We start from the raw sequence: 15,455 nt of genomic DNA on the forward strand, positions 1-15,455 counted from the left end.
ACAATTTTGTTACAACAAATATATTTTAAGTATCTAGTTTTTTAGAGTATAACCTTTTTAAACCAAAGACTCTTAGGCATATCTGGTGGAATCAGAGTGCAGTGTTTTCCTTTGTAGAGTTTAGTAAAATATACTCTAATATTATTTTTAAATAAAATTACGCATTTTTACTCATCGTCATCAAAATATACATAGTTAAAATTGTCTTATTCATTTTTTTTATGTTACTTAACATATATTGCCAGTGCAACGACGATTTGAAGAAAATATTTTCCTAAAGACACTCGAGCTTTACATGACCACAATACTACAGTAAGTTACCCCAAGGGATTGCTAAATCTTCCAAAAATAAATTCTCAATTAAATTAAAAGAGTGGCTCCTAAAAATCGAAAAAAATCAGATAGAAAAGGTCTTAAGAACTGAATCTCTTCAAGGATATTTTTGTTTGTGTCGTTTAAGGTCAAACCTCACTACAGCATCGCTGAATTTCAGCGGCGCTGGGCTATATTTTTTTTATGGAGTGTAGCCCAGCTGTTTGTTTCATCCAAAACACAGAAAAAAAAAATCTGCCGCGCAGAGTCGCTTTTGTGCGGTTTGACCTTTACGCTTCTTTTTATTTTCTACTTGTTTTTTTAAAGCTGTAATTCTCCTCAAAATCTAGATTGTTATTCGCTTATTTTTTAATTTATAAAGTTTAACATTTTTTATTTTTGTTTTCAATTTTCAGTTTTATTACAAAAAACGTTCTGGAGTATCAGTGTATAATTTATTTTATACACAAGAGTACTTTCACATTAATTAGAGTTATATATAGAATTAAGAATAGTCCAGAAGGAGCGTAGAATCATATTTGAATACATCGGACTGTGTCCAAAAATTCCCCCACTATGCCTCACTTTCGCCGCGCGCATTCGTGAAGTCGCCGGGTAATGTTGCTTGGTGGGAAAAAAAATAATGGAAACACAAATGTAAGGTAAAAAAAGCATTGTGTTAATTTCTCTAAAATTTTATTGTGCACGCGGAAATATTGATTGACACAACAGAATAGATAAGTAAAGGGTCATTTAATAAGAGTAATTGAATCAATGAACTTAAAACTTAAAATATAAAACTAATTTTATTTGACATAAAACGGATATTATTATATCATGTTGAATAATATTTTATGTTTCAAAGATAATGTCGTTCAAATGTCCACCATAGAGTTGTTTAATTCGAGGTCTAATTTTCATTAGTTCTTTCATTAGATGAGCAAAGTAGGGTAAAAAAATTTAGTACCCTGGAAACACCAACGAAATTTCCATTCTGTTTCTACGACAATCTGACAGATGGAAAAATAATTCAATTTTGAAGTAATGCATTTGCATTTTAAACATTAGTTTGTTAATTATACATGAAATGTGTTGCCATCCTGTTTCTTTAAGATCCTAGCAGTATTTCTACACTTTAAAAGGACACAAAACGGCATAGTTAAATTCAAATCAGGAGTTGCGCACTGAGCGATGTCTACAAAGAAACTAATGGGTCAAAACGTAAATCTACTCATGAGTAGTTTAGTCGCTTTCTCTTTGATGTGCGTATGCGGTTTCTGGACTATTCTGAATTCTATGGAGTTAAAGTTATCCCAAATCTGGCATACTGAAACACTTCTACAAGTAGCATAAGTGATATATGTAGTAAATACGTCTACTATAAATAAATGTTAGATGTTTGTCCCTAAATGAGTTCTTTATAAAACTATAAGGTGGCACGAAAGTTACTGTTTAGAAATACCATATATGAATAATGCTTTAGTAATTAATGTATCTGTCAAGAGAGGTATTCTGTCTCGCGATGAATCTCCACGGCTTTGTGACCCAATTAAAGAATACATACAATTATCTACCTTCATTAATGATTACTCACGGTTCACGGTTCACGACACGACACGAGACTGCGGGCGTCCGAGCTTGGCTTGTTAGGTTAGGTTAGGTAAGTGACTAGTATTTATACCAATACACCGACACGTGTTTATTTCAAAATATAAATTCCAAAATAATAATAAACGCCACACGATGAATCACAAAACGGCGTACCTACGAGAAAAACCGCACATAGTCATTCTACACCACATCCACACTAGCACTGGTTTTATAAATAAATAATTATTCGCTGACGTCACGTTCCCGGCCTAATTTTACGAATGAAATATCAATTTTCCGTACAAAACTCAAACCTGTATCAATTAAAATACTATCCATAAATATTGTGAAAAAAAATATCGCCACCCACATAAAAATAAGTAATAATTATACTGTTAAAATTATTGTCCCATTTTGTCATACATATTGTCCAAATCCACACTATAGTTACGGTAAAATAAGGGTGGATATAAATCTAATTCACTGTATTTTTTTTATTTTACTGATACTGTCAGGTAAAAATCTTGCAAAAGGAAATTGAGAGGAGTGGGCCTCGTGGTGCACGGGTTAGTGCGTTTGGCTACCATCAAATAAATTGCCCATGTCTGCATCTTAAAGTGCTCGGTACTGTATTGTACGGTAACTTTAAAATAAATTCATTTTCGTGCTTACGATTTACTCAACTATTTCATTTTATATGTGTGGCAATTTTTTTCTCTTTTATCGTATTAGAAAATTAGTCACAATCTCACCCGGAACACTTTTGGAGCTGGTAGGTAGCTCAGAGCTGATTAAACCAAGAGGTGGATAAATTGAATTTTACAATAGGTATAACCAAGTATAAGCCAATTAACTTGATTCAATAAAATATTGTTTAAAATGAATGTTTCCTTTTTGTACAATTTATACAAAATAATTTCATTGGCTGAAATATAAGACGGTGTTTTACCGACAATAAACATGCTTTGCTTATCGCAATTCGATGTATCCTCAAAATTTGAATTGAATTTTTTGGTATATCCGCCCATTAACCGCACCGCTTATGTATATATTATAATATGGATTGTATGTATGTATAGGTAGATACGTGAAAATTTATTGCAAAAATTTAATAATTAAAGAAATGAAACAATAAATTTTATTGATTTACTTAAAGGCAGCTAATTACACATTATTTGAGACATAAGCCCCAACTCCATGGGACTAAAAGTTTCGTGTTGAGTTGGGACGGGCAATTAGTTGACAGACACATGAGTATATCATCAAAAATATTATATCGGATCAGAAACACGTCAAAATTAAAAATTTAAAAAAAATATATGGCACAGTAAACAGTAAACTCAAACATTCGGAAAATCATCAAAGAGTTTCCCACTCAAATCCCTTCCACTAAGGAAAATCCAGTCCTTAACCTCTCTTAAAATAACTCAAAAGTAAAAATGAGTTTTTTATAAACTATATAAAATTTTATTTTATGTTTATATTTATGTTTATTGTTATATTTATGTTTATTGTTATATTTATGTTTATTGCTATATTTTTGTTTATATTTATATTTATGTTGATGTTTATATGTTCATATGGTAGAATTGGCTCTGCACTTTATAGCCATTTTACTGGAATAAAAAAAAAATTAAAAAAAATCATAATATTGCGAGGGTGCTATTTTAAATCTTCTCTACCTAGAGAGTGATTAATTTCGGGATTTTTTGCTAAAAATATTAAATGTCCCTCAAATGAACGAATTGACAATGTTCAATTAACTCATTGGATTTTTGGAAGTGTTTTTTATTTCTTCTTGACAAAACAATTACATTTAGTGTTGGGTATTATTCCTATTGAACAAACCTTTTGATCTTATTCAAAGATGGTGAATGGTAATTATATTTATTTATTTATACATTTCACAATAAAAACTATTTTTGTTCACTTTGCCCAGCTATATGAAACAGTACTGTACGATTTTCTTGTTTTATTACTTTAAATATTATATTATTGAATTTGATTTTTACATTTATTTTTAAATTGTTTAAACTTTCTACTGAATATGTAGTATAATTTTTGGGTTTAGTTTGTTTATAAATCTTGGGTAAAGGTGATTTACGTTTTTTTTTAAAAATATATTAAGCGAAATATGTTAATATATATATATTTTTTTAAAGACAGATTTGGCGTTCATGTTAACATTATAAATAAATGAATAAATTACATTTTAAAAGTGTTTCATGGTTTGTAGGTAGGTACTAAAAACTACAAATGTACTTTTTTGGGCCTTTTAAATAACATATTTAATAATAAATATCTACAATATTTATATGTATTTTTTACAGTGCCTTAAAATAATATCGATGATTTTCTTTCATTATAATGTACGTATAAGAACCTCAGTAAAACTTCGGTTATCAGTTTAAACCCTCCTAAAACAATTTGTTTGTGTCATTTGAAGTTTTAAATACCATGTCTTCAATGTTTCGACATGGATTATTTATATAATTACTACCACAATGTTACTGGCCAGATTGGCCAAGTAAAACTGACTCATTTATTAGTAAACACTAATTTGAACGTACTGCCAACAAGAACAATACTGAAAGATTTCTTAACTATATTGTTCAAGGGTGGAATTAGGAACGAAAATAATTCCCCGATGAAAGCAGTGCTTGACGCATGACAATAATTTATTTTAAATGAACAGTTAATTATAAATAATATTTACACGTCATTTGATTGATCAAAAATACTTAATTTAAAGACGTGATAAAAAAGGAATCTAATTTTCATTTGTATTATTATAATTATTTGTTTCAATTACGTAATTGTTTATAAAACTAATGAACGTAATTTATTATCTCTTATTGTTTGGGTGGGGACTTTTAAAATTTAAAAAATTTAAAATAACATAATTTTATCAAAATGCGCGGTAAAATACCCATAATTTTACAGTAATTTTACAGAGGAACATAGAGACTTTTTATAGATAAAAAAAATAAATATCTAACACAGTTACAGCTTTTTTCGAACAAATGTGTTTGTTAAAGTGTAGAAGCTGTTTCCTGACATTAAGGTGACGTCATTTTAAAAGATTGCTATCTAAAAAATTTTGCTGCTTTTTTCCCTTTTTTATCGCTGGACTGGTATCTGAAGCGTAAGACTGACCATCTTACCTTTATGTAACAAAAATGATCGAGATACGCTGCAATTGGTGTACCAATGCGATTAAGTGCGGAAAGGGAATGATGATGATGATGATTTTTCAAAGTTATTTAGCTGTTTTACAATAACATTTCAAGATTTAGATGATATTTATTTTATTTATTTATTTTACTTTTTGTACATAATGTTATTTGTACATTGGTGGGCTTATTAATGGCAATTTCTTCCAACCAACCAATAAAATAATAGTTTTATTTTAATAATTCAAGTTACAGAACATTTTCAATTGAAAATACAGATTAAAAAGCTAAGGATATATAAAAATAGAAATAAACGTATTTGTTTATAAATTACCTTAAATAAAACTATTACTCAATAGGAAAAAAGAGGAAAGAGGAAAGGAGGAGAGATTAAGGAAGAGAAAGGAGATGTTTCTTCAGACGCGATTTAAACAGAGATAATGTAGTAACATCTTTGATGGTGGATGGGAGATGATTCTACAGTCGAGTGTAATCGAATGATGATATTTTGTGTTATAAAATCGATTCCCTCAAAAACGTTACAATTAGGAAGTTCAGTGGTTTTTAAATAAGTAAATATTTGTTGATAGACGCCTAAATTTAAAAAAATAAATATTTATCGTATAATCGGCGCTATGATTTTTTAAAAGTTTAGTATTTCTGAAACTATTCCGCGTGTGACGTTTCAAGTTCTCTTCCGCTTCTTCTCTGTCAGTTTTGCCGATTGGTCCGTTGACTTTAAGTAAACCGGAAATTTTTCACATCTCCCTTATCATTGGTTGATTCGTATGAACTAGTGGCGTCGTTCAAAGTAGTTCATTTCTATTAAAACTAGCAGGTTACATGCTCAAATTAAAAATAAAAAAAACTATGCATGTCATCGATTTGGTCATGTTGGATATTTTTCACCTGATATTCACATTTACGAGTACATGCTGCTCGGTTGTGTTCATTTTTATGGTATTGAACATGTCTTAATTATTGTGTACATTGAGCAAATAGATTGGCGAATTGATCATGTCCAATCAATTTTATCCCAGTCAGTGAAGAATTCACTTTCTTCTTTTCTCAATCCAATGTAGTACATATTATGTGCTTCTGGATTATTTTCATCAGCACAAAGATGCTAAGGCTACCAGATTACAGTGAGCTTCTTCAGGCGGTTTTTCTCATTCGGCAACTAGCAAATTTTCCGTGTATGTGGGCACCGCCAAGGAGATTAATGTCCTCAGTAGCTCAATCACAAATAACTATCGATGTACTAATAAGCGACGTGATACCAATTTCTCACCATGGTAGTTTATCGTATTCGCGATCACAGTGGAACATCTGTGAATACCTAATATAAAATGACAAAATATTTACGTTTCGCGACGTATATTCCTGCTGCGCAATCACATATTTGAATTTCAGCGGTGTAAATATGTAAAATTTTCTAAAACTGCTATTTTTATTTATTTATTTTTTATGCTGTTTATTGCATTTAGCCGGCGGTTGACAAGCCAAATGTCAAGAAAAGCAGTCGCCATAGTAATTGTAATTTAATTTTTACTTTTTTGTATTAGATACTCCTTACTATTTTGCAACATATTGTATTATTTTTTATAGTAAACGCCGATTTACGAGAGCTGTATTTATTTACGAGGAAAACAAAAAATAAACCGACACAAGCGTTGACTTAGAGAATAAACCCGCGTTGACTTATGACTGCGATAACTTAAGCATGTTCATTAATGTTCATTGTGATCGCTCAAATGCTTAGCATGTTTTCAAGCACGTCGATAGTTATTTGTAATTGAGCTACATATGCGGTGTGCGGTATGTGGGGGGCAACCTGTACATTAAGCAAATAGATCAATATAATATCTTTACAACTTAAATCTAAGCGCATGCGGATCCCGCGCACATGTTTTTCTTTCTCTTTATTTCTCGTAACTAGGACTCAAAACTATTTTTACCGTATTTTACTACTGCAGACGATTCCAGTATTCGAGTTTCAAAGGTGTACTTCTTTTCGTCTAACATCAGCGTTTATTTTTGCAGTGATTCAGGAAAAAATATATAAAATACAGATACAAGTTAGAAGTATTGAAATTTACGAATATACAAGTGGTAGGTATTACAAACACTTCAAACAGTGTACATTTGTCACAATAAATATAGTTCTATATTATACGAAGCTACTTTAGGCTGGTCTATATGAAGCTACTATCGGGTAATTAATAAAACAATAGTGCAAATATCGCTTTTCTGCCATTTCGATAAAATCTATCCGATTCGTGTATCTTGGAAAGTATTGATTCGAAGAAAAGAAACAAAACGATTTTAAAGTAAATATTATTTTCACAATTTTTTTACTCTTTTTTTTAAAAAAATACAGGGACGTAATTATACGGAAAAAACTGATTTTAAGCGCCATTTTTTCGAGCGGTGGTCGTTCCAGGTCACATTCTTAAGATCTTACTAGATCCTGATAAGTTTCAAAACATCATAATCATCACCTTGTTTATCAAAAAAAGTGAAAAGATCTCCTCACGAGTGACCTTGAATGTCCCATATATATAAAAAATCTCGTCAACCACTAGACGGACCGAAACCTGGTTTTTACTGTTTTAAAACGAGGTGATAGTTATATCTTCGAAAAATAAAAATTAGTACGTCATATTCGTTACCGAAAATTACCGTAAAAGACCGTATTTTACCAAAATTTGATGAAATCACCGGGGTAATTTAACGTCATACATCTTTAGTCGGGAGTCGGGACTCAGAAACACGAAGTAGTATTATTGCGGACTAGTACTACTGGGTGAAGAAAATTATTGACGTATTGAGTAAAACTTTTGAATTTAATATTTCGAACCGCTGAAAATGAAATAAAAGCGTGAACTATTCGTTCACACGAACACGAATATTAATTATAATATATTTGAAGAGTTCACCGGTGTAGTGTCAGTTTAAAGCTTCGTGAGAGGAAAGGCGATAAATTTAAACGATCGATAAAAACTCTCAGTAAAAATAAAAACGCCGTGTCCGTTAGAATTTTTAAAAGGAAATGTATTTATTTTAAGACTGTTTCAAAAATTAGTGGCGTCGATTCTTACCTTTTGGATGACCAGCGGAGTTCCGAAGTCCTTCCCACCCTGCAGCCGGAAGCCGAGAGGACATCCATCCGGCCGCGTGAGCCTGACGCTTATCAACTGCGCCATACTGAAAACAGTTTGATCACCATTAACACGCCGCAGAAAATTTTCGTTTTCAAACCCATACATCAATTGAACGTAGTTATGCAGAAAGCATAGCATAGTATAGAAAGCAGCCATAGAAAAGTGAAACTGAGATAAAAGCACCTTTATGAAACGAGTGAATAATCAAATCAACACAACATTTAAAATGTTTTTGACTTTGACAAATCATAAACAATAAACAAATTAGTTTTTTTTTATATTGCAAACAAGAATCTAATGACGTATTTGACCCGTTTTTATGATTTTTAAAGTACCGTCAGATTTTTCTAGTGCTGTGGGTGTTTTTTGCAAATTGAGAAATACCATTTTTGTGATCGGCACTATTTTTAGAAGGTGATTATTACAGTTTTTTGTATGAATGCGGTCTGGCTGTTTTTAGCAGAACATAGAATTGACCTTACTGCACCCAAAAACAATAATATTACATTTTGGGCAAATCGTGGACTGGCTGCTTTCTGCATAACTACGTTCAATTTATATAGCCAAAATATGTACATATTTTATGAAATGTCATTTAAAAATTAGCGACAGTTTTACAATATTTTTCAGTCTGCCCAAATGTTTGTAGACAAAAGAGTGGATTTAACCCCGTAGGGAGTCATTAGGATCAACAAACTACAACAGGAATGGAGGACCCTGAAATCCCCTTCTCTCAAATGTCCTCCATTCCTATTGTAGTTTGTTGATCTATAAATATCTTTAATCATATGAGCAAAATACAATCAAATGTGGCTCCACGGGTAAATTTTAATTAAATGATTTTGGTGCATATTTTAATATTCGAAAGTAACATTTATCAAAACTGTAGTTCATTTTAAACATTTGTATTCATAAAAGTAAGTCTTATTTTTAACATGCCGTAGAATTTTTTGATAACTTTTTATTTTAAGCGCACAAGGAAAAACGTATTTTTTTTAGATAAAAAAAAAGTCCCAGAAATTTAAATAGAAAATTATCAAACTTTTGCATAAAAAATGTACCTATTAAGTCAGCGGTTTTTAACCTTTACGCTGCTACGCCTCCTCGAAAAAAAACTTTTTTCGGGCCTCCTAATTTTTTATTTTTTTTAATAGTTATAATAATATAGACACATTTCAAATAATAAAAACTTCATTACAAAAAAATCTGTTAATTACAATCAACACAATAATAACAAGGTTATGCTGTAACATATATGCTCATGCTAAGAAGACCAAATTAATGTACATTAGATCACCAAATGCCAAATTTGATATAGAGCCTTGTATAATTTCTCATGATTTTCACTGTATCCATCAGAATATTATACAACCCGCAATTGTGATATATTAGAAAATATTAGTGATTATGTGTACTTAGGATTAACTATCGATTGCCATTTTAAATGGGATGCTCATGTACAAAAATTGTGTAATATACTTAGATTAATAGTTAGTAAAATGTATATATTTAAATATTATGTTCCTGATAGTACTTTCAGAATCGCCTATAAGATTTGCTTTAACCTCATTAGCCTTTTCCAGTAATACAAATATTAACCTTGTTCAGAACTTATCAATAATTTGATCATTGAATGAAAAAAAATTGTACTGTCAGCGACACGATATTCCAATATCCTTATTGTATAAATCTATAAATATTTTATCCGTTAGAGCTTTATTATGGTCCAAGCTGGTTTCTCAGCATGCGTCTCTATCTGAATATAGAAATATATTGGAGCATGTATATAATACTCGGTTCACTATTGTAAATGGACTAGCTCTCCCTCAATTCAATAATAAATACGGGAAAAAAACAATGGAGTACAATATACCAAAAATGTATAATATGCTCTCAATAAATATAAAAAAACCAAACCTTATCTGGCTCAAGAGAAAGACGTCTGCTGAGAATCTGGCTTTTAGAACGTGGTTTTTTATATTGATTTTTTATGAGGACAAATTATTATTTTTGATGTACATATTTTTATTTTTTTCCTTAGTAAAAAGAGTTTTTATATGTTTATAGAATTTAAGAGATAAGATTATGTATATATATATTAGAACTTAACTATAAGCTCTTGCTGACGAACTGCATTTTATGCAGTTCAGTAGGACTCGATAATTTATATGTTAATTTTTGTATGTTTTTGAAAAATAAATATAAAAAAAAAAATGTATGTTTATTTTTGAGGATGGTACATGATTTTAAAAAAATAATGTGAGGGTTGCTGTTGTTTATTGGCACAAAGTTTATCAAATCTTGGGAGCAATGTGGAGAGTGCCACTCCTATCTTCTTTTCGACTACTAACCTGGCTCGATATTTGGTTTTCATTGCAGCCAGTGCCGAATAGCCCATCTCGCATAAATAAAATGTTACAAACGGTAGAAGTATCTGCATTTCTCTGCAATACCTAAAGATGCATACTCTCAGCTAAGATTCATCTTTTTATTCAGTTTCAATTTTTGAAGTAATAAAGGTATATGAAATACTGCCCAGTAAAAAAAAAATAAGGATGATGTAAAAAAAAAAGATGCAGCACAGCTTCTACAAGCTGTAAATTGGAAAATGGCTGCTGAGGACGGCGGAGTTGGAGGCAAAAGTTAAAGGAGGCCAAGGCTCGATTTGGGCTGTAGCGCCATCGAAGAAGAAAAAAAAAATACTAATTATTAGAAGCTTAAAAAATACTTTTAAATTTGTAATATTGAATTTCCGCGAAAACGGTCATTCCATTGGTCACCCCTTTAATACGTCACGATGCATGTGTATTTTTTTTTTGGAAATTTGTTTAGAACAATATCACGAGTCTTAACGTCACAACAACCAAGAGCAAACACGTCGCGTTTTTCTACGAACGTAACGTTTTTTACATTTATGTATGAAAACATTTCTCCACAATATCCATATTGATTTTGAAAATACAATTGATTATTCTTAATCCATTTCATATATTTTTATCGGTATTCGTAGTATGTGATATTTCCCTATTGACTACGGAAACCGCTAAACCGCTGTCACTAAAAGCTTCAGCAAATCCCCTGGAAACAACTTTTTTCTGAAGCGACGAGGGCCGTTTTCATCTCTCTGGAGCTGTCAATAAACAAAATGTTCGATACTGGGTTAAAAACAACTTTTTATAATAACTTAAAATCGCGGCAATACGCATCGAAATAAACTTAAGAAATCGCGTTCATCAATGTATTGCTGCTGACGGCTGCCATATTGTTAATTTATTTTTTTAAACATGACAAAAAAAAAGAATTACTCCAAACTTTAATAAGGTAAAGTGCTTTTTAGTTGTATCATTTTTTTATTTATAGCCCTTAAAAACGGTTCAAAATGTGTATATAATAAATGTAAATGCAGTAAATTAAATGTAATTTGAGGTTAAATATTATTCGAGTTTTCAAATGATTTATTTATTTTGAATCCATGTATATTACTTACGTCTACATACATTATTCAATGAGGAACTTCAGCCCTACGGAAAATTAGATACAATGAATGTTTTCTTGCGAGCGGTAAAAATTGGAGCATTAAATTGTACGGCAGTTTTTTGAAAATATACGAAAAAAATAATAAAAACAAACTAATTTGAACCTCCGTCACTAATTCATATAAATCAATCAATGATAAGAGAGTTATGGAAGATTTCCAGTTCGCTTGCCGTCAATTGACCAATGGGCAGAACTGATCGAGAATAAGCGGAAGAGTTATTTAAGAAATACAAAACATTAAAAAATCATAGCGCTAATAATACGCCATATAAAATTATTTTTTGGCTAAGTTCAACAAATAAAAAATATAAAATAACCACTGAACTTCCTCATTGCAATGTCGTTTTTTTGTTAATTAATATGGTTACATAAAATGATGCATTTTTTTCCGTTACAATCTACTTTTACATATATTTAGTTATTTTAAAGCTGTAACTTTAATAAAGTATATAGGTACCTACGAAATTTATATAGGTACCTACATACTGAAAAAACTACAAATTAAAACAGATAGGTAATCTTACAACTTTATAAGTGCTATTTCATAAAAATATGGTAAATTTAAACCGGGGGCGATAGGAAACGATTGAAAACGGGACAACAAAACGTCGATTTTATCGATTTTAGTTAGGTAAAATTAGTCCCACCTGCAGTTGTCTTTTTCGCGCAGTATTGAGGAGGCATTTGCGAGAGTGACATAAAAACAATGTTCAAATACCTATTCATCAAAACTCCCACCCACCGCATATCCTCTTAAGGTCCGCCATAAACGAGACGACACAATGCATATTAAGCTAATTATTTCAATAACATTATTCATGAATATTATGACATACGTCTTTCTACATACTAAATTGTTTTTAAAAACTCTGCTATCCGTTTTAGGACCTCCTGCAGATTGAACATACAAAAAAGATCCAAAGTTTAATTTTGTTTACGCAATAATAAGTTAATTAATTAAAATTTTCAAAAATGTTTATTAGGTAAAACAAATAGAGATAGGTCAATGCTTCCATCCATATATTGTTAAAGTTCGAGATTAGCATTTAGCAAAAATTTACAAATCTGCTTTCTTTCCATACTTTTACTTTTATTTGCTTTTTATATAACTTGATATTTTTATGTTTTTCCATTTTGTATTTTTGTATAATTTAATTTAGTACGTACTATTATTTGGTATACGATTTATTGCTCCTATTTCTTATATTTCTTACTATAGTATTGAGTGAGTTTCTAGAAAACATATCTCAATTATGTTTTTATGTATATATATATTCTTTTTCTGTTGATTTCAATGATACTCTTATTTTGTTTTTTTTTTTTTAATACTACTGTATTTTACTATTATTTTGTTGATTTTAGTGATACCTTTATTTTGTATATTTGATTATGAGTGATTCTTAATTTGTATAATTTATATTTTAAAAATTATTTCTGATTATCTTTTTTGGCATTGTATTCTTTGGAATTTTATTATTTTTTACATTTACCTTTTTTTCTAGATTGTTATTCTATGTCACTATAATTTGATCTAATTAATTTTAGTATGTATTTTTATTGTTATTTATTGTGGTTTGACACGGGCATAGCCTAAAAAGCCCCAATAAGTTCATTAATATTTAAATTAGTGTAACTTTGAATGAATACATAAATAAATTAATGAAAGATTTCATTGAAAAAATATCGAGTGAGTACCAAGTACCTTACTCATCTAATCTTTTTCAATACTGATTATAAATTACCCCAAAGTAGGTAAAAAATAATTCTGCTATCAATATAATCTAATAAATTCATTACCCAGGTATCGATAATACCCAATCGATAAACTAAAATATTGCAGGGTGAAACAGAAGAGAAAACATACATACATAATATTTTGTAACAAATTTATGAAATGCCCCAAAATTACGGTTTGTTGAATGATTTTTTTATTTGATATTTGCATGAAAAAAGTTATATACGCACAGGTTATGCCTATGTGGGATTTTTTGTTTGAATAATTATAGTGGTATATGATATAATATGTAAAAATAAACTTACTAAAATATAAATAAATAGGTACGCACATTATTTGATTTATTTTACGGTTAAATATATTATTTTTAAAAAAAAGAAATATTTGCGTTCTTATGATTTACCCAAATATTTAATTTTAAGGGCCATTTTCAACGAGTTGCAAATACCTCACTATTAGAAAATGGAAATAAAGTTGAAGTAGAGTAGGATTCGAACCACGGACCATTGGTCCGTGTGTCCGAGACACTAGCCACAGGACCACAACCCGATTTTACTACAGCAATTTACATTTAGTTATATTTTCAATTATAATTTTTAATTTTATTTATTCATATATATGTACATTACAAAATGGAATATCTTAATTCTTACATATAGAAATAATGAAAATAAAAACGTAAAATTAGGTACGTACGTGTATATATAAAAATAACACTATACAGAATATCAAGAGAATAATATGTTACAAAAGTAACAGAGTCTTGTAACGAAATCGGTATATATAAAATCGGTCTCGTGGTGTAGTGGTCAGTGCGTTTGCTAACCACGCAAGAGGTCTCGAGTTCGATTCCCGACACGAATTACATGAAGTATTTATTTAAAATGTGTTTTTACACTAGAATATTTCATAGTTCCTAGACTGGCACCTGAAGCCTAAGACTGATCATCTTACCTTCATGTAACAGAAATGATCAAGAAAAGCTGCGATTGGTGTACCGTACCGTGCAGTGAAGGAAATGCACAATAACTTTGATGAGTAGTCAAAGCACACCATATACATCTTTTTTGGTTTTTGCTGGTGACAAATCTAAACTGCCGAACTAGGGATAGCTTCCCCGTTTTAAGATAGTAAATATATATATTAAAGTATATATAATTATCTGCATACACAATAAATAAGTAAATATATATTTTATTTTAAAAAGTGTAATTTTTTTCACAAATATAATCGACTTCTAATTTTAAAAAATTTTTTTTGTTAGTTTTCCAATTTAAATATATATATATTTTTTTTAAATGAAATTTATACATAACATAAAATAATAAATGTAAAAAAAATAGATGAACCGTTATAAATTTAAATAAAACTGTATAGTAATAAATTAGACAAAGGTTCATTCATATCATATCGAAATTCTATTTATAAATTAGATTTATGTTTTTATATTATTATTATTATTATTATGAGATCACACATAATAATGTGCTTATTTGTGCCTTATTTATTTAATATTTTCTGACAGTACAATGATAATTTAATTATTTATTTTTATAACGAGTACCTACTTCCACATTCAAATATTGTCATTTGGATTTATTTTCTTTCCTAACCACTTGTTTATTTTTATTTTGTTTCAAATAACTGTTAGGAACATTAAAAAAAAAGATTATACAACAGTTATTAATTTCTGAACTCTTTAAGGAAAATAAAATGTTTTTCTTGTTTATAGGTATTGTGAAATTAGTTTTGCACTATTCAACCATTTTAAACAAATAAAAAATATTTTTGTAATCATTGTTCGCCAATGTGCAAATAATATTGTACAAAAAGTCATCATCCGTTTATTAAATATTAAAATTTGTGTACGCAATAAGCGGGTCTGAAGAGGCCACAGGACCACTAGAACGAGTAAGGGTAGGGGTGTTTCAATGGTCGAAAACG

At 29.8% G+C, this 15,455-nt stretch overlaps 1 protein-coding gene across 36 annotated transcripts in view; it reads right to left on the reverse strand.

Annotated features, from left to right (window-relative positions):
• Positions 1-15,455, reverse strand: part of LOC148274751 (PDZ and LIM domain protein Zasp-like) — a 106,408-nt gene that overhangs the window by 84,773 nt on the left and 6,180 nt on the right. For all 36 annotated transcript variants that reach the window (XM_088236676.1, XM_088236655.1, XM_088236662.1 and 33 more), the window contains exon 2: positions 8,177-8,282. In XM_088236676.1, the coding sequence (XP_088092802.1) occupies positions 8,177-8,281 (105 nt within the window). In that variant the 5' untranslated portion in view covers position 8,282. The remainder of the gene's footprint in view (positions 1-8,176; positions 8,283-15,455) is intronic.

The sequence above is a fragment of the Micrasema longulum genome, unplaced genomic scaffold (genome assembly GCF_059751315.1).
Source record: "Micrasema longulum isolate JH-2025_06_02 unplaced genomic scaffold, ASM5975131v1 h1tg001594l, whole genome shotgun sequence".
NCBI classification, from domain to species: Eukaryota; Metazoa; Arthropoda; class Insecta; order Trichoptera; family Brachycentridae; genus Micrasema; species Micrasema longulum.